Source organism: Microcaecilia unicolor, chromosome 12 (assembly GCF_901765095.1).
Source record: "Microcaecilia unicolor chromosome 12, aMicUni1.1, whole genome shotgun sequence".
Lineage (NCBI taxonomy): Eukaryota > Metazoa > Chordata > Amphibia > Gymnophiona > Siphonopidae > Microcaecilia > Microcaecilia unicolor.
In genome coordinates this window covers 56,587,468-56,610,529 of record NC_044042.1, presented here as the reverse complement: position 1 = coordinate 56,610,529, position 23,062 = coordinate 56,587,468, and the positions used below count along the sequence as shown (strand labels likewise).

Below are 23,062 nucleotides of genomic sequence, written 5' to 3'. Positions count from 1 at the left end.
GTATCTCAATTATTAGATTTAAAGCAGAATTCCATTCCATTTTCGGAGTGGCCTGCGCATTCGGCATTATTGCCCACATAGGGGTTACCTGTATAGATGATCGCCGTGGCAATAAAGGGACGCCTAAGACATTGGTTGAGATTGTGTACAAGGTGACTCGGGCGTATCTAAATTCTTAAATGTATTTTGGTTGTTTGAATCGAGTAGAATCTTCAGTTGAATTGAGCAGAATCTTCATTCTAAATTTTTAGTTGTATATTTAAAATATCCTGTGGAAGTTAGTTGAATTGAGCGGAATCTTCGTTTGAATAGAGCAGAATCTTCCTAACCAGCGAAAAACCATAGGGTATCTGTTCTCCAAGTTCAGGGAACTAGTTTCGCAGCTTCCTGGACCCTTTCAGGGGTAGTAGCCTCCCCTCTTTTGAGGGTTCTACCATTGGAGTGAATCATGGCCAATGGAGCTGAATCTTGGCGGCTAGTAGAGCAGAATCCTAGTTGTAGAAGCCTACCCTGGGGAAACAGTTTTCTTTATTTTAGAGTAGGATACATACGTAAGCTGACACTAGGTATTTATTCACTTATACACCCACTCTATAGTTGCATTTCTGTTTGCAGTTTTTGTCTTGCTTTCTCCTAATGTCACTTGCGGTTAAAGCGTTGAGCTTTCCGCCAATTAGTAATTTTTATTTCGGGTCCCTTTGTTGGAGCACATTCATAGATGTGTGAGTATGATTGTGTTATGTCTCTGTATGTTCTACTATCAGGATAATCATTGCATGTTTTTGTAAACTGTTAGCACATTATCATTTCTAGGTCTCCCTGCTATCTCCGAAGCTGCCCTTTGAACCACTAACCTTGTACCAGGTTCTAGGTCTGGTCAATATATATATTATTATTAATCTAGTTCATTTTTTTTCTATAGCAGATTATAGGTCTGGAGCTTATTTGTAGACCACTTGCTCACTAGGTCCCGTTATTATACATATTGGGTGATGTTGTTCACTACCCATTATATCATATCTTCCTCTCCGCACCCAACACCAGATACTGGTGATCTGGCATCTATTCAGATCTCTGGTAAGGACTTTCCGTCCGAAACAAACCTTTCTATTTTGCGGTTGACCTCCCTATGCCACCGAGAGTTTGGAAGGGCGTAGTGATCCCGCCAACTGTCCTCTTTCTCAATTGATTTTCTGCACTGGAGATTACATTGCATGAATCGTGAGTATATTTTCATTTATTGTATGTGTTACTATTAAGCTTGCCGTTGTATACTTTCAGGGCATGTTGGATTAGCTCTAATTTAAATGTTTTATTTACCAAATTTAGGATTAAGATTTTGTCCTCAATACACAGGGACACCTCTGTATGTGGGACAATAACTTTGTATATGTATGAACGTGGTTTTCCTTTTCTGTCTGTGTGCTCTGATTTGTGATTGGCTACTGGAATATTTATTTTTATGTTTTTTGTTTTGAAACCCTAAACAATTCCTTAACTGTGCACAATTCCAATGATTGGTTTCGAACTACATTTAGAAATATCTTGCTTCCTCTTCTGAACTTTAAATTTTCTACTTATCAGGATTAGGCTACAGTTTTAATTTTATGTCTATATGTTCCTGTGTGTCCTGTGGTAAGTGGCATAAACTAAACCAGCTAGTTATTAAGGAATCATTTCTTTAGTTTAAATTAGTGCTTTAAGGTTACCCCGCGAGATTGCCTATCAACTGCAGTGGTAGTAAATCTCAAAGGAGTGTTTTTTCCAGGATTGTATATTATTTCATTTAAGCAATGTTTGTTTGATTTGTGACGAGATGTTAAATACCTGATTGTTTTTGATTTCTGGTAAATTGCTTTCACTAGAAATGCAAGCACTTTTTAGTTTTAATGATATAGGTGTGTGTTCTTTGAAAATTGCATAATTATTCTAGATATTTACTATAAAAGGTTCTATATTAGGTGCCATCTAAAACACTGTTTATTTGTGACGTTGTTTAAAATAACTAGTGCTGATGTTCACTTCCTGGCTCTCTATTGGGGATGTGTTCCGTAATAATGAAGTAACTGTTTTAATTTTCCCTTTCACGTCTTATCTACAACTTTCAAACTTCCTTCCCTGCCTCTTAAAGATTTATAGTTTTAAGATATATTATTGTATAGAGTTCCAGCATTTCTGGTTCTCCATAGGGTTTAGAGATTAACCCTTGCATAACATAGCTGACTGGTAAATCAGAACTAAAGAAATTCAGGTTGCTATTATTTTAGAGCTATGTTCAGATAAGACTAGCTACAATTGCCAATGGGTGCTCCTCCTTTTTATTGAAAACCGTACCTCTGGTACCTCTCCTGAAGTATTGATTCTATGAAAACTAATTACACCAGCATGAAGTTTTAATACGAAAATCTTAAACTTACAGTTTTTGTTTGATGTATAGACCTATTTTCAGTCACCATTATATCCAATGCTTGCAGTGAGTAGTAAACTCAAATTAGACACAGGAAGCACCGTTATTTCATGATTTCCTTAAGACCGAATGACAGAGATTAACCCTTGTAGTTCTTATTTTTTCTCTTAATTTCATTTTTACAAAAGCTTTGAACTCAGTATATGATACAAGAATTCATTACGTGTTTCAGATTTTTAATAACTAGATGGGTTTTTCTATCATTCTGTGTATCCTTGCTACTCTTGTTTAGAATTCAATTTACAATGTAGGCTTACAAGCTGTTCCATTTATCATACTGGTCTATATGAACATATCCTACTGGTCAATTTATGCATTTATTGCATTAATAAAAATTGTTATTATATTCTTGATTCTTGAATTTTACTAAAATGTTTTAAGAAATGCTCCAAATTGTCTCCTGCTTATAAAGCGGCTCCTCCTCTCTATTTAAAATATACTCTAAATTGTGAATTGATTCCTGGGAATATATAAGCTTGTTTTTAGCTATCCCTCTGAATGTGAATCTTGATATGCTGTCATAATTTAGGGCCCAAATTGTGAAAGCATAGAAATGTTCAAATTACAATTAAATATAACTTTTATTTTCCAAATTGGCTTTGAACTATTACAGAGGACTATAGGTTATTGTCCTTCTCATTTGACCTATTTGAACCTTGTAAGGGTCACATGAGGAGGCCTCATAGAAATATATAGTTTTTACATCTTTCTTTTCTGATATTGCCTTTTCTCTATCTTTTAAAATATCATGTTAAAGGCTGTATTTTCCTGGAGCAGACTCTGACCACAATGTTTCCTCAAACTCTGCTGACTTCCTGTGCCAGCAACATCTCATCTACAGAGAAAAATTGTTTTCTACTTGTAACTTATGATTTTATATATTGAAACTACGCTCCACCTATTGGTGCCCCAAGGAACTAGCAATGCATTCTTTGACTTTTCTTTCTAATGATCCTGTGCTAAGATTTAACTACTAGGCATTACTCGTATCTCATCTGTATTTATTAAGTCCTGTAGGTTGAGTGAAGACTGCTAATTCAATTTCTGATCTACCGCCTCTATTCCAGTTTGGTACTTCTGCTACAACTGACCTCTGGCAAGAAAAAAGAAGTGCCAACTTCTCGAATGAGAAATTTCTTTTGTCCAGATGATGTCATTAACTTAGACCTTCTTGGTTATGCTCTTAAATATTCTGCTGTATTAAATATTTTTACAGGCTCATCTTTTCCAGAACATACATGTCACTTTACGTATGAGCTCTCTATTACAACAGACAGCGACCGTGATTCCAGAAGATACTTCCATCACCTGGACTAGTTATGAGTTTTAAATTCCTGCACATTAGACTTCTGCTCTGATTATGACTATTTCATCTAACTCGTAAGTCCTGCTGGCCTCCTGCAGCTGAGGGCTCAACCCTTGGTGAATGTTAGTCATCGCAGGTGAAGATTCCATACCTACTGGCCATAGATTGCAACGCATTATCCGTGCCTTTAGACTATTTTTGTTCACCATATTTTTGACCCTCCATACATCAATAACTCGAACAATCAATTTTTATTGTTAGTTTTTTTGTACTCTTTTCTTTTATTCCATGTACTTAATCATTGTTATTTGATCATGTCTTCGTAATAATTACCAATCTGTCTTGCACATTATGCAAGCCAGAAGTGGGGATATATTCTGCAAATCCCAATTCCTAGTATTAAGACTGTCACTTCTACTGATTCCTTGCCCAAGTTGCTGTGAAAATCCAGCCCTGTTAGATCTTCCAGATCTCCGTCCAGATTCTTCTGTGCTTCCACTGCCTCAACCATGATCGACGAAAGAGAATTCAGAACTGATACTTCATTTGAGATTTACAGTTGCTGTTTATGGACATTATAGACTCATATTTTGTTTTATTTTCAGTTTAGCAGTAATCCTGTCTATATATTGAAAAGGTTTTATTTTTATTTTCCTATTATTTCCTTTATTGTTCTAAATGTTTTTCTAAGAGTTCCCCGTTATGTCTGTTAATGTAATTTAAATTGAAGTTGATATTCTCTGATACAAGGGTAACATCAAACCCTCATACTGGCTATGATATCATAATGTAGGTGTAAACCCTGTTAGTATCAACCTGTTATGCAATTGTTTAACTTTGGTGTAGGCTTACTTAAGCTGCATGTCTTTCTGTAGGTTTGACTAAGCTCCAAGTGGGGTAACGGATATATAAAATGCTTCCCATACTTCCAGGTCATTATGCACATGTCAAGATCCATGCATGACCTTTGTTAATATAAATTTTCTTAGGATTGACCATTTTTTTGCTGTATGAGGCAACCTCATACTTGCTATCCACTTTTTAGTGCTCATGATTGGATGCCAATGATGAGTAATAGTAAGGTCCAGGAATTCCGACCTGTTTAAGGATTCTGAATACCTACAACCTAAAACAGCCTGCAAACAGAGTACTAACCATATATTTGTTGAGGCACCATAACAATGCTTAATCAAAACCACTATTCCTTCTCAAGACCACTGAGATAGATAGATTATCTCCCCATGTACTATGCAACAGATACACTAGAAGCCATAGAAAGACCTGAAAGTATTTATTAGTATGATCCACCTGAAATTGCTATTACCCGCATACCTATACTTCATGGGATTTTGTAGATGAACTCATGGATTTGTCCCATTCATAAAACCTTTCTCACTACAGGTTTGAGTAAGTCTCAAGAGAGATGACATCAGGATTAAGGCCCAAGGGATTGGGTAATATAAAGGGAATTCCATATGCCCAAATAATATATCACCTGAGAATGAAGTTTCCTATCTTGCACCATACCTTCTAACAATTTGTAAGACCAAAACTCCCCCTCTAGTTTGATAGCTTGCCACCTTCTGGAATGGATGATGACAAGCTTGACGAGCTTTGTGTCACCCCTCCTCAGAGGGGGTGACAAGTGGGGAATGTATAATTATACTACAGCAAGAGGCCCTCACTGGATGCCCACCGGAAGGGTGGAAGGCCAGATTTTAGGACTCAGGCTGTAAAAATACCAGCTAGGTTTAAAAATCTATGACTGGCTGAGCAAGGACGTGCTTTACCTGTAAGTTAATATGTGTCCCCACTTGGGATCCATCCACTGGAATAGTGGTGGATCAATTTACATACCTTAAACAGCTTAAACTGCTAAAAGGCACTGACTGGGCCTCATTAGAATTTGGTGTGACATTCAAAAGCAGTGCAAAAGCCAAGATCAAGGAATTGATGGCTAAAATGCTAAGTCAGATTACAAGATGATATGAACCTGAGATATCTATATTTAGATATCTTCATAAAAAAAGTTGTTTTGTTCATGTTTGGATGTCCGTATCTAGGGAGATGTCCATGTTTGGATGTTTGGATGTCCGTATCTAGGGAAATGTTGACAAAAAGGGAAATTGCACAACAGGTTGCAATACTAAAACGGAAGAGCACCTGGCCGGAGGTCATGACTCATAGATTAAGCAATATTAGAGAAAAAAATCCCTCTCCATAGACTTGTATAGTGACCAAATTGTATAAAAGCAGGGTGCATGCAAGCCCTCAGGAGAACTTTTCTCCAACGCCTCGGAAGCAGCAGAGCTCCAGTCAGCTGAATCCAGAATTTGTCTGATGAATGTACCTGATTAAAGTCTTATATGCAAATAAACTCTTCATTCTAAATGATGGTTTGTGGGCTTCACTTAATGATGAAAGGCTGTAAGTACAAATGCTTTTGCTACATCAAGCTATCATTCGCTGCATTATATAACCTGTAGCCTAAATCCAGTTTGTCATAAGGCTGGTATCTATTCCTTGCCAGTGCTGAGAGGCGGACTAATGCCGGTATTTGAGACCTAACGTCTCTCTCAGTGGCAATTCCTTTTAAAACCTCATAACTCCTGGATTACCCCAGTACTAGTGTTATTTAGAGATGGAGTCAGATTGAGGTCACTCTAGCCTTCTTGGGGGGCTCGGGACCCCCCAATTCTCAACACCATGTTGATATACTTGTTTCTATTGATACATGTCCTAGGCTACTGGAATGTCACAGATCACTAGTACACATGGAAAAACTCTTAACACGTTTTATATATGCAGTCAGACTGACAAATGCACACTAAGTCCCATGCAGAATTTTCCAAAGGTTTATGGCAGATGTGGCATCCTTAGGGAGAACACAGGTATAGGAGAACACTTTCTCCTATGGGAGAACACAGGTATAGGAGAACACTTTCTCCTATACCTGTGTTCTCCCGTGGGGCGTTCGAGTTCTCCGCTTGCCGGCGGATCTGTCTGAACCTATCCTTAGGGAGAACAACAGCAGGCCTCAAATGGCAAACAGACAAATATGAAAAGATCTGCAGCTCTGATTGAGCTTGGAGAAGTAAGGAAATGTGAAAAGGAATTTTTAAAAAATTGTCTCTGAATATTTTAACTGATGTTTGCACTCCATGGTACATTTTTTCTCTCTTTTCAAGCATGTAGCTGGAAACCAATATAAATAAAGAGTTTCCAAAAATTCAATTAACTGATATGTCTGACTTAACAAAACCAAATCTATGAACATTTTTGGGTAGATATTCAATGGGTTTTAAGTGGGCAGAAGAGGCTCCTGCCTGCTTAAACCCCACTTAACGAGCCCTCCCTGGATATTCAGTGACACTTAAACACATGACCACCATGACACTGTGTGGTTAATACTAGGATGGTCTGTGGATGCAGTTGGGGAGGTGTCAGCAGTTATGAAGGAGCCGGTCATATGAGTGCCAATGTCCGCATAGCTAAACAGTCAGATAGAACTGCATGAAAGGCAGTCTTATCTTTGCCCACTTAGTTATACAGATGCTGGCACTAAATATCAGCTGGCACCCACATAACTTCCAGGTAAACTGGCTCCCAGACAGATTCAGCCAACAATGGTCAGTGGCTTTAAAACTGTTGATTGCCATGGGCTGAATATCAAGGAGTGGGGAGTTTATAAAAAAATAGACAGCATACTTACATAACCAAAAAGTCCAAATAAAATTTCAATTTTAGAATAAACTTATCTGGGGCAAAGCTAGTTCAAACTTATTACAACAGCAAATTTCTACACATTATTTCCAACATTTTCTCTTTAAGTCATTTGCTTCGTGCCAAGAATCGATTCCTGTAACAATTATCACCTGGATTTTATAACTATAGTTCACTGGATGTTTCAAGGAGGAGAGTTCATATGATTCAAATGAATAAAGAGACATTAAAATAGTGTATTTATGAGCAAAAAGAGAAGGATTAAGTGCAACAGTCTCCTTAATAATTATAGGAAACCTACTTACTCGGACACGTTTCACTCGGCGCACATCATCAGCCATTAGCGCTGGGCTTTCTTCCCTTTGGTGTTGCAACACTGGGGGGCCTTCTGCTTGCTGCTCCACCGGCAAATGCATTTCTGTTACAGGGTGAGGGATTGACACCAGTGTCTGATCCTGTTGGCCCAGTCCATTCAGTGAAGCCCGCCCGACATCATCAAACTGCCCCTTGGTAAAATGCAGCAACTGCTGTTATCACAAATCCATATACAGAAGCAATGAAAAAAAGAGCCTACAAAAGTCTAAGTAAGTACATTGTTAATATACAGTCATGTCTATCCCCTCATTACTGAACACTTCAACCCCAGACAGCATTCTTGAGTGCCACAGGTGCCCTCACTAGGTCTCACAGACCAGAGGGAAGTCAATTCTGAGTCTGTCCCTCCTCATGCCCTGTCACATTAGCAGCGGTTGTTTTCCTTTCTTCTTTGGGTGCAAGCTTATCACTTCTGCAATATACTCGAACCCTGTCAGCTCCATCAAAAACAGATGCAAATTGAATTTGTCTGATCTGTGGTACAAAGTCAATCCAGATAGCTGAATTTAGGAAGGGAAGAATGGGGTTAGATGGTGGCAGACTAGTGACTTTTTAAATTATTTTCTATGTATTAGATTATGCTCTATTGATATTTTTCTTATATGATGTGAACTGCTCTGGATCCTCTTGTGGGGAAATAAGGTAGTATATAAGCCTAAGAAAAGGATAAAATTTGCAATGTTTAATTCTGGAGCATATGGATACTATTGTTATGAATACTGGCAAAGAGCCTCTGATATTCACAGTAGTAGTAACTAACATATGTTCCAGAATTAAACTTTGCAAATTCTATCCTATTCTTAGGCTTATGTATCACTTTATTACCCCACAAGAGGGTCCAAAATACATCAATATGGCATAATCTGTTTATGTTTATTTACATTTTCTATACTGCCTTTACACTAAAAATAATTTAAACAATCACTAGTCTAGCACCAACCAATCTCCAGTCTCACTAGGGGAGGGATAAGGTGCATTGTGCATCTACAAATTAACACTTCCTCCTGATTTCATTACAACAAATACAAACAAATCCTACAGGTACAAGGCATAATATAAAAAAATACATATGATATGAAGACAATCTGCTTCTAATCCAGTGGTTCCCAAACCTGGTCCTGGAGGCACCCCAGCCAGTCAGGTTTTCAGGATACCCACAATGAATATTCATGAGACAGATTTGCATGCAGTGGAGGCAGTATATGCAAATCTGTCTCATGAATATTCATTGTGGATATCCTGAAAACCTGACTGGCTGGGGTGTCTCCGGGACCAGGTTTGGGAACCACTGTTCTAATCTTATTCAAAGGGAATTCTAAGGCTATTCTTGTTTAAAAGAAAATCTCATGTTTATTTATTTGTTGCGTTTGTACCCCACATTTTCCCACCTATTTGCAGGATCAATGTGGCTTACATAGTACCGTCAAAGGCGTTTGCCCAGTCGGTGGATAACAAATACAAAATGTTCACAAAATTTAGGGCTTTTTCTTTTTGTCTGGTCAAATGAAAGGGATACCCTTCACAGACCATATGTTCTGGAGTCATATGGCCTGGTTTATTCAGAACAGGGTTTCCTCTCCTCCTCCTGACAGCATCCATTTTGTACATCCAAGCAATGATGTCAATAGTATGAGAAGCTCAGATCTGCTGCTGGCAAGAAACAGACACTCCCACCACCAGCAGAATGGAGCACTCCTGTAAGCTTGATCATAATCTTCTTAGTCTAAACTTAGCATCGAGGAAAGTGGCTAAGCCAAAGGTTACCAAACATTTTCTTTATGTAAGCTCCTATTTCAATTCAACGTGAGGCTGGCTTTCCCTTAGAAAGGGGGAAGAAGTGGAAGAGGGAACAGAAATTTTGCAAAGAACACCCCTTATATTTAAAAACAAATTAAAAATAAATATATACAACTTTGTATTTGTTATCCACCGACTGGGTAAATGCCTTTGACGGTACTATGTAAGCCACATTGAGCCTGCAAATAGGTGGGACAAAGTAGGGTACAAATAAATAAATACATTTTAGCTTCAAGTTCGACAGGTTGTGGCAGAACAGGGGACTTATATCTGTGATTCATTATGCTGTTTTATGACACCTTTTTTCCCCTCAATGCATTTTTCTTGATTGGCCAGAAGGTGGTATCTGACCTCTGCATTTTTGGCAGTAGCAGAATGTTTATTTCTTAACTTACTTTCCCTGAGTAGAGGAAGCCCTGAAGGAAAGTAACCTGCAGTGCTATTGGCCAGATATCTTCAAAGTTAATGCTCTGGACTCTGATTGGCCATGAAGTTCAAAATCCAGCCAGTATGTGCTGGAAATCCCCAGTCTCAGAGAGGGAGTGTGGAGGGTAAAGATCTCTACACTGAGACCCTGTTCAAAACCTATGAGCAGTTATTTTCCTGAATTCCCCAAGTACTACTCAGGTAGTAAGAAAATGTTTAGTTAGTTTTACTGCTGATACCAGTTATTTTGTACTAATTTCATCTATTTTTTCACCGTTCACTGTTCCATTTTTCTGATGATAAACCTATTAGTTTATTAGATCGGTTGTCCTGGACTAAGAATCCTGGTGGTTTGTGTTTTGGGTCTGTGGGTGTTTTCTAGGGACTGTGGGACCTCAGGGACTGTGGCCCCAGTGTCCTTAGAAACCACTGGGGAAATAACTTGGAAGATGGAAACTCACCCAGATGCAAGAGAAAACCCAGTGTGGTGGGGTGGAGGGTATGCTAGTGTAGAGCACATGCCCAGGTGCAGGCGGGCCTGAGCAGTACTGGGACAGACCCTTTAGGTGGCCAAAGGGTTAACCTCAGGTGGGTGCTAGGCGTTTCGTGACACAGGTCTCCAAAGAAGGAGAAATTAGTTCTTACTTGCTCATTTTCATTCCTGGAATCTCTCCAGACCATTCTTGACAAATGGGTATATGCCTCCTACCAGCAGAGGGAGGCACTGAGAACTATTGAGTAACTTCAGCTTATAGGTACTGTGTAGTTCTTGCTCATTCAATACTTCTATTTACAAAACATAAGGTAGCGAACAAAAACAGAAACCTAAGGAAACAACCCGAAACTCTTTTTTTCTCTTTTTTTTTTTTTTGATTGTGAACATCCAGAACACTTTCCATAGCCAACAGTGTCTTCTGTTCCAGACCTCAATCAAGTAACAGAATAATGGTATTCCCTTCCAGACAGGTTCAGGAATGGTCTGGAGAGATTCAAGGAGCGCAAATTAGAAGGTAACTAATTTCTCCTTCCTCATCATCTCTCCCCATCATTCATTACATTACAATTTGATTTATATTCCATTGTCAACCTCTTTGTTCTACGCGGATTACAATTTGAAGAAGCTGGACAGTCACCAGGAACATACAATAGTAGTAATAAAATGACATCATATAACAAGCAAAGCAGTACTCAAACAGAGTGGGAAGAACAAAACCCCTGAACCAGAACAGAAGCTCAAAGGTCGCATCCTGCCTTGCCTGCACCTCCAATCTGTAGTGCTTCACAAAGGAATTCAACATTGTTGCCACCCTGCAAATATCCTTAGAGGGAACCAATGAATGTTCCAGCCAACAAGAAGCTTGAGCCATACTAGAATGTGCCTTCAACTCCTCTGGCACCTGCCTGCCACTGAATAAGTAAGCTGAGGAGATGGCCTCCTTAATCCAATGAGCTATAGTTACCTTCGAGGCAGCTGCTCCCTTTCTTGGACCCCCAAACAAAATGAACAGCCTGTCTTTTTATTTTTTAATTCTTTATTTATATTTCTTTTAACAACTAACTGATGAAAATCTTCAGTCCTTTGCAAATAACATCACAGAGCTCTCCATACATAGGTAACAATTATCTCTAGAAAAGACAAGCAGAGAAATGGATTTACTAAGATAAAAGCAAACACAACCTTAGGCAAAAAGGATGGGATAGACCAGAGGATCACTTTTTCCTTGGTCATCAGGAGGAAAGGAGTGCGAAAGGAGAGAGCTTGAAGCTCTAAGATGCATCTGGCCGAGGTGATATCAACCAAGACCACCACCTTCAGAGTGAGATCCTATGGGGGAGCGATTCATCAGAACAGAAGTCTGAGTTGTTTCACTCCTAGAAAGAACCAAATGACTACCGAACCCCAAAAAGAGGCAAGCACTGCCAGATGCACACAAAGGGAGGATGGAGCTAAACCTTTATCCAAGTCATTTTGCAGGAATTTTAAGACATCCTTCACAAAAGCCTGGAGAGAAGTGATGCCTTATCCAAACACCAATTCTCAAAGATTCTCAACACCCTCACATAGGCCAAGGAGGTAGACTGCTTTCTTGAGCTTAGCAGAGGCCTAATGATTCTGGAGGAATAGTCCTTCTTCAAAAAAGCAACTCCTCTCAAAAGCCACACCATAAGAAAGAGCCAAGTCACATCAGGCATTTGAATTGGGCCTTGAACAAGAAGATTATCCACCAGAGGAGAAGGGAGAGAATCTTTGAGCTTTAGATGAGCAAGATCTCTGTACCATGGGTGCCTGGGCCAATCCAGAGTTACCAAAGTCACACAATTAGGGTGACTCTCTATCCACTGAATCACTCTGCCTATCAAAGGCCATGGGAGAAACACACACAGCAATCCCCTCGGAGGCCAAGTTGAGCCACAGCATCTATACCTGCTGACAACTACTTTGGCTGAAAAATCTAGGAATCTGGGCATTCATGGCTGCCGCCATTAGATCCATGTTTGGAGTTTCCCAGAGTTGGACAATAAACCTGAAGGCTTCCCTCAACAGGGACCATTCCCCTGTGTCGCAAACATTTCTGCTGTGGAAATCTGCTTCGGTATTGAGTGATCCTAACACATGCATTGTGGATAGCACTAGCAGATGAGCCGCCGCCCAAGTCATCAGTTTAGCTGTCTTATGAGGCAGTGAATGACTGCTGACTCCCCCTTGATGACTGATGTAGGCTACGGCTACGGCTGTGGTGGTGGTGGTGCCTACTGACTTTGCCTGCACCTGGATTACTCTCTTGACCTGCTGCCTGCCTACTGACTTTACCTGTGCCTGGATTACTCTCTTGCCTGTTGTTTGCCTGTTGACATTGCCTGTTCCTGGATTACTCCCCTGCCTATTGACTTTGCCTGTACCTGGATCACTCTCTTGCCTGCTGCCTGCCTGGCCAATACGTTCACCACCCCGCTTCCAGCTCCGTCTCGTCAGTCCTGCAGGCCGCCCGCACCTAGGAGCTCAACCTCTGGGGAACGGCAATCAGCACAGGTGAAACCCTGGGTTGTCCAGCCGCCAAGCAGAACCCGGTCCAAGTACCAGGCTCAGCAGCGCTCTACTTGGTACAAGAACTCACAAGTCTGACAATGCGAACGGTTAGATCCTGGGCAGAACTACACAAGGCTGAAACAAACTGGAGACTAGACGTTAAGAGAGGACTGGATCAAAGACAAGACTTAGGTAGGAACACCAACTCCAGGCGACCTGTTGGGCTGATGGCCTTCAAGGCAGGTAAGTCAGCAGAGAACAGACGCACCAGTACTATCCAACAAAGTAGTAGCTGGGCAGAAAAACAGTGGATGAATCCTTGCTTAAGAGCTGAAGGCGCCTGACGTCAAGGGAGAACCGCGCCCACAGGTATGCACCGCCATCAGAAGACGTGCTGGAGTGACACGGGCAGTCTACGGGTGCACCACAATGAAGTGCCCAGACAGGATGGAACCACATGCATAGCGTCAAACTTAGGGATGCCGCAGGCACGTGCGTCTGACTCCACGCGTCAGACTCCAGGTTTGTGACAGGTATATATTTTTTAAAGGTATTTTTGGCATAATTATAAGTATAAACAATTTTTAAGACTCCTTTTTCAGTGACTCACCCCCCCCCCCTTTTTTTTTTTTTTTTACAAAGCCACACTAGCAGCTGCCGGTGCTGTAATGCCAACACAGTCCATTCAAAGTGAATGGGATGTCGACATTACCACATGGCTTTGTAAACAGGGGGTGTTGTTTTTTCCAATCATGTGACCAGCATTAGGCTTAAAGGTTGTGTGCGCAACTAAGTCTGGTTGTTACAGCTACAACCTCACGATAGAGGGAGACAGACAGTAAGTTTTTCTTTGGTTTGTTTTCTCATTACTTTCCGTCAACTGCTTTTTGTTACCTTTTGAGACTTTATATTTTTTATTTTGAAGTTTTATTAGACATTTTTTTTTTTTTTACAATGCATTTTGTTTTTCAGTTTCTACCAGATTTGGTGCAAGTTACTTTAAACACCAGTCTGATTATTAGTACTTATTTTTGGTGTCCTTGTGTGTGTGTCTTAGCTTTTACATTATTTCTTACTGTGGTCCACAATGTTTTTATATTTTGGAGTGAAGATTTATAGCCATTATATTAATGTTAACTATTATTTACATATTGTTATGCCTTCATTGTTTTTATTATTTACTAGTAAAAAAGCCCCATTTCTGATGCAAATGAAACGGGGGCTAGCAAGGTTTTCTTCTGTGTGCATGTGGGAGTGTGTGTGTTCCTGCCCTCTCTCCCCTCCCCCCTCTGAGTCCTTCTATGTTACAGAGAGAGCGATTTGATTTCCTGCTTTGCAGTTTTCCTTCACTGTTTGTGTTAGAGAGAGAGCGAGGGCGGGGCAGACACTCATGGGGAAACCGGATATTTCTCCCCCTTCACACTTGCGGTTGGAGGCTTCATAGAACGTTGGTGTTGCCTTTTATATATAGAGATTATGTGAACCTGACTATCCAGCTTATTTTCGAAACAGAAAGACGCCCATATTTCGACCCAAATCGGGAGATGGGCGCCTTTCTCCCGTGGGCACCCAAATCGGTATAATCGAAAGCAGATTTTGGGCGCCTCCAACTGCAGTCTGTCGCGGGAACGAACAAAGTTGACGGGGGCGTGGTGAAGGAGAGACTGGGGCGTGTTTATCGGTCAAGGAGAGATGGACGCGCACGGCCGATAATAGAAAAGATGACGCCAGAAGCGAGAATTTGAGTCACTTTTTCTGGACCCTTTTTTTCACGAACAAGTCCGCAAAAAGTGCCCCAACTGCCCAGATGACCACCAGAGGGAATCGGGGATGACCTTCCCTGACTCCCCCAGTGGTCACTAACCCCCTTCCACCAAAAAAAAAGAACTTCAAAACCTTTTTTTTTCCAGCCTGTATGCCAGCCTCAAATGTCATACCCAGCTCCATCACAGCAGTATGCAGGTCCCTGGAGCAGTTGTTAGTGGGTGCAGTGGACTTCAGGCAGGTGGACCCAGGCCCATCCCCACCACCTGTTACACTTGTGCTGGTAAATGGGAGCCCTCCAAACCGCCCCAAAACCCACTGTACCCACATCTAAGTGCCCCCCTTCAGCCATAAGTGCTATGGTAATGGTGTAGAGTTCTGGGAAGTGGGTTTTGAGGGGGGGGGGGGATTTGGGGGGCTCAGCACCCAAGGTAAGGGAGCTATGGACTAAATTTTTTTTTACTTGTTACAAGTGCCCCCTAGGGTGCCCGGTTGGTGTCCTGGCAAGTGAGGGGGACCAGTGCACTACGAATCCTGGCCCCTCCCATGACCAAATGCCTTGGATTTGTTCATTTTTGAGCTGGGCGCCTTCGGTTTCCATTATCGCTGAAAACCGATACCGCCCAGCTGAAATCCGCCCAAATCCAATACATTTGCCTGGCACCAACCGTATTATCGAAACAAAAGATGGACACCCATCTTTTTCGAAAATACGGTCTGTCCCACCCCTTCGCGTATCCATCCTCGGAGATAGGCGCCCATGGAGATGGGCGTTCGCGTTCGATTATGCCCCTCTATGTGTGTTATCTCTTTGAAGTATTATTGGCCCCTGAGGCAGCCCAGGAAGGGTGAAACTTGGTGTAGTATTTACCCCTTCAATTGTTGTTGCTAATAAATTATTTTTGAATCATTTTGCATTGCTTGTCTGTTCACTGTTCTGCCAAACCAGTCTTGGGGCACAGTGGTGTTCCTTGGTTGGCTGCCACCCAGGTTGGATCGCCGCTATGCACCCCCCCCCCCTTCCCGGATGCAGTGTCGTCCACCCCACCCCCCAGGTGCATCAGGACACCCCTTGGGTGCAGCGTTGCCCCCCCCCCCCAAGTGCATTCTTCTTATCTGCTGGGGTGCTGGGAGCAGCAGCATGGCTGTCAGTTCCGCTGGTTCCCTGCTCCCTCTGCCCTGGAACAGGAAGTAACAGCAAAGGAAGCTGGGAACCAGCGGAGCCGACAGCCGCGTGGCTGCTTCCTGCACCCTTCCTGCAGCGTGCACCCGGGGCAGACCGTCCCCACTGCCCCACCCTCGGTATGCCACTGTTGGGGCATACCCAGCCAGTCAGGGTTACAGCATATTCACAATCAAGATGAATGAGATACATTTGCATACAATGCCTCCATATTCATTATGGCTATCCTGAAAGACTGATTTGTACTGTGTGCTCTGGGTCAATTTTATTTTTATGTGTTATTTTATACAATAGCCTGGATACCTTCCCTGTGTGAGTGTTAATGGCACAAGGTATTTGATCAAGACAATTTTCAAGTCCTCATGTGTGTTATAATCACCTCACCATGAGGGAAAGAAGACCCAAGAGAACAAGACAGATAAATATTGTATAAACTCATGTATAAGTCCAGGAACATGCCCAAAAATTGAGTGTAAAACCATGTTCAACTTATACAGGAGTAATACTGAGAGTAACCTCTCACTTTTTCCCATTCTCTCCCCCTATGTCCAGCATTTCCTCTTCTCTTCCCTTCACTTCCCTACCTACCCACCCCCTTCTTTTTCAGGCTTTGCAGAGTCAAGTCTTGCAGAGAGGAACTCACAAAGGTATAGCGTTTTTGTTACTGCCCAGCTCACCGAGGTTAAGGATCAGAGAAAGTGCACCAATACTGTGAAAGTACCAGTAAGTACAATACCTGTCACACTGTCATCCTGGAAAGGGTATAAGGAAGTGAAAGGGAGATACTGGACTCTAGGGGGAAGAGAAGGAGAGAGATTGGGGGGGGGGGGGGATAAGAGGAGATGCTGGACATGGTAGGTAAGGTAGGCAAAGAAAGAAAGAAAGAGAAGTGGTGATGAATCTTCAAAATTTTAACCTGGACATGCACAGGTCAATGAAGTTTTGTGTTTTTTTACCTCAAAATCCCTTCATGAACTTATACACAAGTATATATAGTAGACACATATAAAGTTTTCACATCAAAAATTTATTCTAAAAGGTAGTAAATAAATTATTATATATATATATATATATATATATATATATATATATATATATATATATATACATACATACATACATACATACACACATATATATATATAAAGATATAGAAAATGATATACGATTCTTAACATTATGTTAATTTTACTAGAAATTCTTTGCAAAAACTATATTCCGACATTTTTTCTGTTTCAGAACAAAACATCATAAAAAGTTATACCATCTAAGACACAATCATGTCCTAACTAATAATGTATGTTCCCAGCATTACCTGCGTTTCATAGTGACATTTATCCCCATTTTCACTGGTCACTTCTAGACGCATAAATTTTGGAGGTCGACCTGGTCGCCTCCCAGGTCCAAACCTCCTTTTCCCTCGACCTCGATTTTTATTTTTCGTTCTGAAAAACACAGAACACCACCAAATTACTAAATAGGAATACGAATCCCTGACAGCTTCTTTATATATTTATCAGGTCTACAAAAAAAGAAATCAGCAGTGAATTTGAAGGGTAAGCCAGGATTAGAAGTAGCCTATTCACAGCTATGACAAGAGTATCTATTTTGAGTACAGCAGATGGTCTTCTTTGGTTATGAGATATATTACTTGCTTTTTGTCTCAGAAAAAGCACATCAGATTTAAATTGGCATTTGAGAACAGATCTGGTGTCTCAATGGCAGTGCTTCACATTACAAAGTGAAGGATCTGAGTTTGATTCCACTCCCCAGGTTAACTGGGACTAGGAACACTGTGGAAGAAACATTCATATAACGCACATGGGGGGGGGGGGGGGGGGGAGAGAGAGAAAGGGGTGATGAAATCTCAGCTATTGAGCAATATTGATATTTAGTAGTAGAATGTAGGACCCATTGTTGCAGGGTTCCAGAAGACGCCTTGATACTTGGCTCCCCCTTCTGCCCCAGCCGAAGACTGTTGCTGCAAAAACTTGACCAAGTACGTTGGAATGGGTTACAAAATAGGGCAAAAATTCACAGGTAGTTCAGAATGCTAAATGCTATTCTTGGATTGTTAAGTACTGGAGAAGGCATGATAGCTTTGTTAGTTGTTCTTTTTGCTAATGTTGCAATAAAAGATTTCTAAAAGTTAAAAATAAAATTCACAGGTAGTTGTGAGTGAGCTAGCCCAACAGGAAATTTGCAGAGAACAGTCTCTCAGTAAGTGTTCCTGTTCTGCGCATGTGCTAGGGGTGGTGTACTCTTTCCTCTACCCTGCAGTACTTGCTGGCTCCACTGTCCCGCCCCCCCCTCCCCCGGTCTCCTTTCCCTTGCAGTGCTCCGGTGCTGACTCCACCTTCCTCCTGCAGTTTACTTGCATTCAAGCCCCCGATAATTTTGCATGGGAATTTTCTCCTTGTTGACATCATAGGGGCTTTCCCCAGCCAATTGGATGTCTGCTTGTTTCTCCACCCCCTTCCCCCCAGCTAACATCATAGCGACATCACAGGAACTTTCCCCAGCTGATTGGCTGTCTACTTGTTTCTCCACTCCCCACCCCACCCCCCAGCTGACATCATAGGGGTTTTTCCCAGCCAATTGGCAGTCTGCTTGTTTCTCCACCCCTAAGCTCTTCTCTGCTGTCCAATACTGTTTGATATTGAAAAAAATCTCCTCCTTGCTGAAAGTCCCCCCCACACACACACACACAGCTGTTCCTCTGCCCTTCTAAAGCTGTTCTCTGCTCTCCAAGCTATGCTAATGAAAAATGCAAGCAGACTGTTCCTCCCAGAAGTCTCCCTCACATGACGACAGCTCCAGACCTGACAGAAAATTCTGCACTCTAAAGGTAGGCGAACCTTTCTGTGCATCACTTGGAAATGTCTGTGTATCGCTTGGAATGCTCATTTTAATACTAATGAGCTCTTTGTAATACATTTGTATAGGATTATCGTTAGCTGCTAGCCGAAATGGTAAAAACCACGCAGAACCCATTTGTGCATTAAACGCTGAATAACGTGATCACTAGACTGTCTAGAACCAGATTAAATCAGACTTTGCTAGCACGGTAAGCTTTGAGCATCGGCCCCTAAGAATGCATCACAGGAACCTCCCACTGTTCATTACACCACTGTTTGTCACAGCATAGTTTGTAGTTTAAGAACAAACCTCATTTTCCTTTTCTCTGTACAGTAGTACAACTATTTACTGAACACAGTTGCAGTCTTTGAGTCATTAATGATACATGACAGACATGAAGCAAGATTCCTTTATGAAGATATGCTACTTGGTTTCAGCAGATTCTGACAACTGGGATTACCTGCTAAAAATGTCCAGCTTTTCATCATGCATGTTGAGGTGCTGCTGGAGTTGCTCAGAGCTCATGAAACGCCGATTGCACTCATAACAGGGCCAGTTCTTCTCTTGCTCTCGAAGAGCTGCCAGACATACAGAAAAAAAAAAAAGAATTAGACCCCCTCCCATATTTTCTGGATGTGCACACTTCCAGATCAACTAAGCACATTCTTTTCCATAATACCCAGTACCTTTTGCTTCATTTCAACATACTAATTTCCTGATCTGTAAGGGCAAAGTACTGATTGGGATGTATATTGTTTCACAAGCCTTCATTTGATTTAACAGCTTGATAATTTGCTTACATTTGCTCCCTCTAACCTAACATAGAAACAATCAAAAGTCTAATTGCTTTCTAGAAGGCCTGAAATTAGTTCTGTCTGTTTCCTCATCTGGCCTATTCACTAGCAACAGGACAAGAAAAAAATCATCATCATCATTATTTATTTCATATTTTAAAGGGGATAAAAAGACCCAGGCTACTGAAAGGATGCCATGTGCCCACCCTATCACGGTCAACCAGCCATCACTTTATTGTGCAAAGCAGAGGACGACTGAGCAGGAGTATTGCGGTTAGGTTCATGTACATAAATCTTTTGATTATTTAATCATACCATTCCAAACAATGCTCAAGGCAACTTACATCATTATTAAAATTCAGATACAATAAGCCCATTCTCCAAACAGCTTACAATCTAAGTGGGTACCCAAAGCAACAAGGAGTGGGACTCAGACATCCCAATTGCGGCATCATGTAGAAGCGACAGTCATAGCCAGAAGGATGCTTGGGTGCATAAGGAGAGGGATGACAAAGAGGTGATAGTGCTCTTGTATAAGTCTCTGGTGAGGCCCCATTTAGAGTACTGTGTGCAATTCTGGAGACCGCTCCTACGGAAGGATATAAACAGGTTGCAGTCGGTCCAGAGGGCGACTACAAAATTGGTAAGCGGTCTTGGACATAAAACGTATAGGGACAGGCTCAGGAACCTCAACATGTATACACTGGAAGAGAGGAAATATGATAGAGACATTTAAATATCTCATGGGCATTAATGTATAGAAAGTCAGCCTTTTTAAAATGAAAAACTCTAGAATGAGGGGGCATACGATGAAGTTAAGAGGAAATAGGCTTAGGAGGAATCTAAGAAAGTATTCGTTCACAGAGAGGGTAGTGGAAGTGTGGAATGGTTTCCCGGTAGAGGTCGTGGAGATGTGTTGGAATTTAAGAAACTGTGGGATAAGAACGTGGGATCCCTCAGGAAAAGGAAGAGTTAGTAGTTACGGAGAATGGCCAGACTGGATGGGCCACTTGGCCTTTATCTGCCGTCATGTTTCTATGTTTCTAAGAAGGCAGATTTTGGATTCTTTACAGGGAGAACTGTTCCAGCAATCAATAATAGAACACACATAAGACAGGTAACCTTGTACCAGGCACTTACAAAAGTTTAAGCTGTTTCTGATGTGCTAGTGGATGATCATCTGAGATCTAATGACCACCAGCTGGCAGTGTTCAATATTCTAGCACAGGCAGTTATGGCTCTTTCAAAGCCAAGATCTCAGAATTCAAAAAAATTAACTTTACTAAAAAAAAAAGTTGAGGGATATGGTTTATTGTTTATTACAAATTTGCTGTACCTGATCAATTTGTTGACTGGGTGATCTGAGAGTTGGATCAGGGAACAGTGCTAGATCTAGCCACCATGATATCATTCAGCCCACGCTTTCAGCCTTTTTGACAGAACTGATTACTGTGGGCAGAACTAGTTATGGATATTCAGTGCTAGCACCTATCTGGGTATCAACACTGAATATCTGCATGTTCAGTTATCCAGATACGACTGATATTTAGTGCTGTGCCCAGATAACTAACCAGGCATAGTTAGCATTGTATTATATGTGGTTCAGCATGCCCAGTTAGATATCCAGGCACTGTTATTGAATATCTGTGACATACTGATAAACTTCCAGCTCCACCCAGCACTAATCGAATAGTGCCGCAGCTGTCGGTGCTAACCATATTAGTAGTTGGGCAGGTCAGTGTGATTTAACTGGGCAGGAGCCCAGTGTACAAAGGGCCCAATGTAATTGGATTTCAGCAAAGCCTTTGACATTGTCCACATAGGCAAGTTATAGATAACTGAAAGCTGCAGTCATTGGCCCTAAAATGATTGACTGGGTTAGAAACAGGTTAAATGGGAGGTAACAATGGGGCAATGGTAAAACGGAACTCACTTTAAAGAAAAGGGAGTTACTAGTTGTACGCCATAGGGATCTGTCCTTGGTCCGGTTCTTTTCAAAATTTCTGTTAGCGATTTTGAGGAAGGGCTATTGGAGACCTAATGAAGATTAAGAAAAACCCAAGGAAGGAGTAAAGTATAAGGGGTGAAGTTCTTCATGTACATAAAAGAGCGGGATTGGGAGAAAAGGGTGGTCTAAGTTCAAGAGGTCAAATAAGTAGATATGAAGTCATCAAAAGTCAGAAGACTGCTTGGATGCACAAAGAAAGGAATGACCAACAGGAAAAAGGGAGGTAATACTCTTTCATGTACAATTTTAGAGACTGCATCTTTGAAAGGGCATAAACACTGGATGGAGTTGGTCCAGAGGGCAGCCACTAAAAACAGTTATCATAAAAAAGCATATGGGAAAAAGTTCTAAACATGTACACCCTGGAAAAAGGCAGGACAGGGAAGATAAGATAGAGATATTTAAATGCCTCAAATATATAAATGCACAGGAAGGAGGTCTCTTTCATTGAAAGGGGTACTTTGTAATAAAGGATCAAGGGATAAGGATGGAAGGGAGCAGACTCTGGAGTAGTCTAAGGAAATATTTATTTACAGAAATGTTGATAGATGAAACAGCCTCATAGGGGAGGTGGTAAAAGCAGGGATTATATCTAAATTTAATAAAGTAGAGACAAGTACTGAAGATCTCCGAGGGAAATGAAGGAATAATAGGGGGTTGATATTCAATGTGATTTAACTGGCCAGAAATGGATCATGGCTGGTTGCTTTAACTGGTCATTTTCAGTAGCACTTAACTGTTTAGCACTGCTGAAAATAACCAGTTAGCACAAAACTGAAAACCGGCTATTTTGGGGGCTTTCCAGGGGCAGAGTCAGCACTTAGCCAGTTAAGTGCTGATATTCAGAACTTAACTAGCCAGGTGACCTGAATAAATAGGACCGCATAAAAGTCGGTCCAATCTTTATGAGGTAACCCATAGTTGGTTAAGTGCTGAATATCTTAACTGGCTATGTGTTAGCCAGCTCCGCAAACCCAGAAATTCAATGCCGGTGCCCAGACATCGCCAGCAAAACACTGATCGTTGCAGACTGAATATCGACCCCAGAGAGATTATTAGTTAGTATGGATAAGCAGACTAGATAGAAAAAGACCATTTGGCCTAAACTTATATGATTTGAGCCCTGGTTTCTTTGAGTCCATTGTACTAGGCCACACCATCTGCAAACAGAACTAATACATGAAAGGAAAAAAGGAGGTAACAAAGGAGCAAATAAAAAGCCTCTTTAATTTATGTTTAGAACAAAAATAACACCATACAATTACTTCCCTATATTATTCTGAACTAGGAATGTTCCTATCCTTTAACTTATTTTCTTTAAAATTAAAAAAA

At 41.2% G+C, this 23,062-nt stretch overlaps 1 protein-coding gene across 1 annotated transcript in view; it reads right to left on the bottom strand.

Annotated features, from left to right (window-relative positions):
* PRDM10 (PR/SET domain 10) overlaps positions 1-23,062 on the bottom strand; it is a 221,294-nt gene that overhangs the window by 97,902 nt on the left and 100,330 nt on the right. Inside the window, 3 exon segments of the mRNA XM_030221158.1 lie at positions 7,802-8,023; positions 17,385-17,514; positions 19,389-19,506. Of these exon segments, the coding sequence (XP_030077018.1) occupies positions 7,802-8,023; positions 17,385-17,514; positions 19,389-19,506 (470 nt within the window).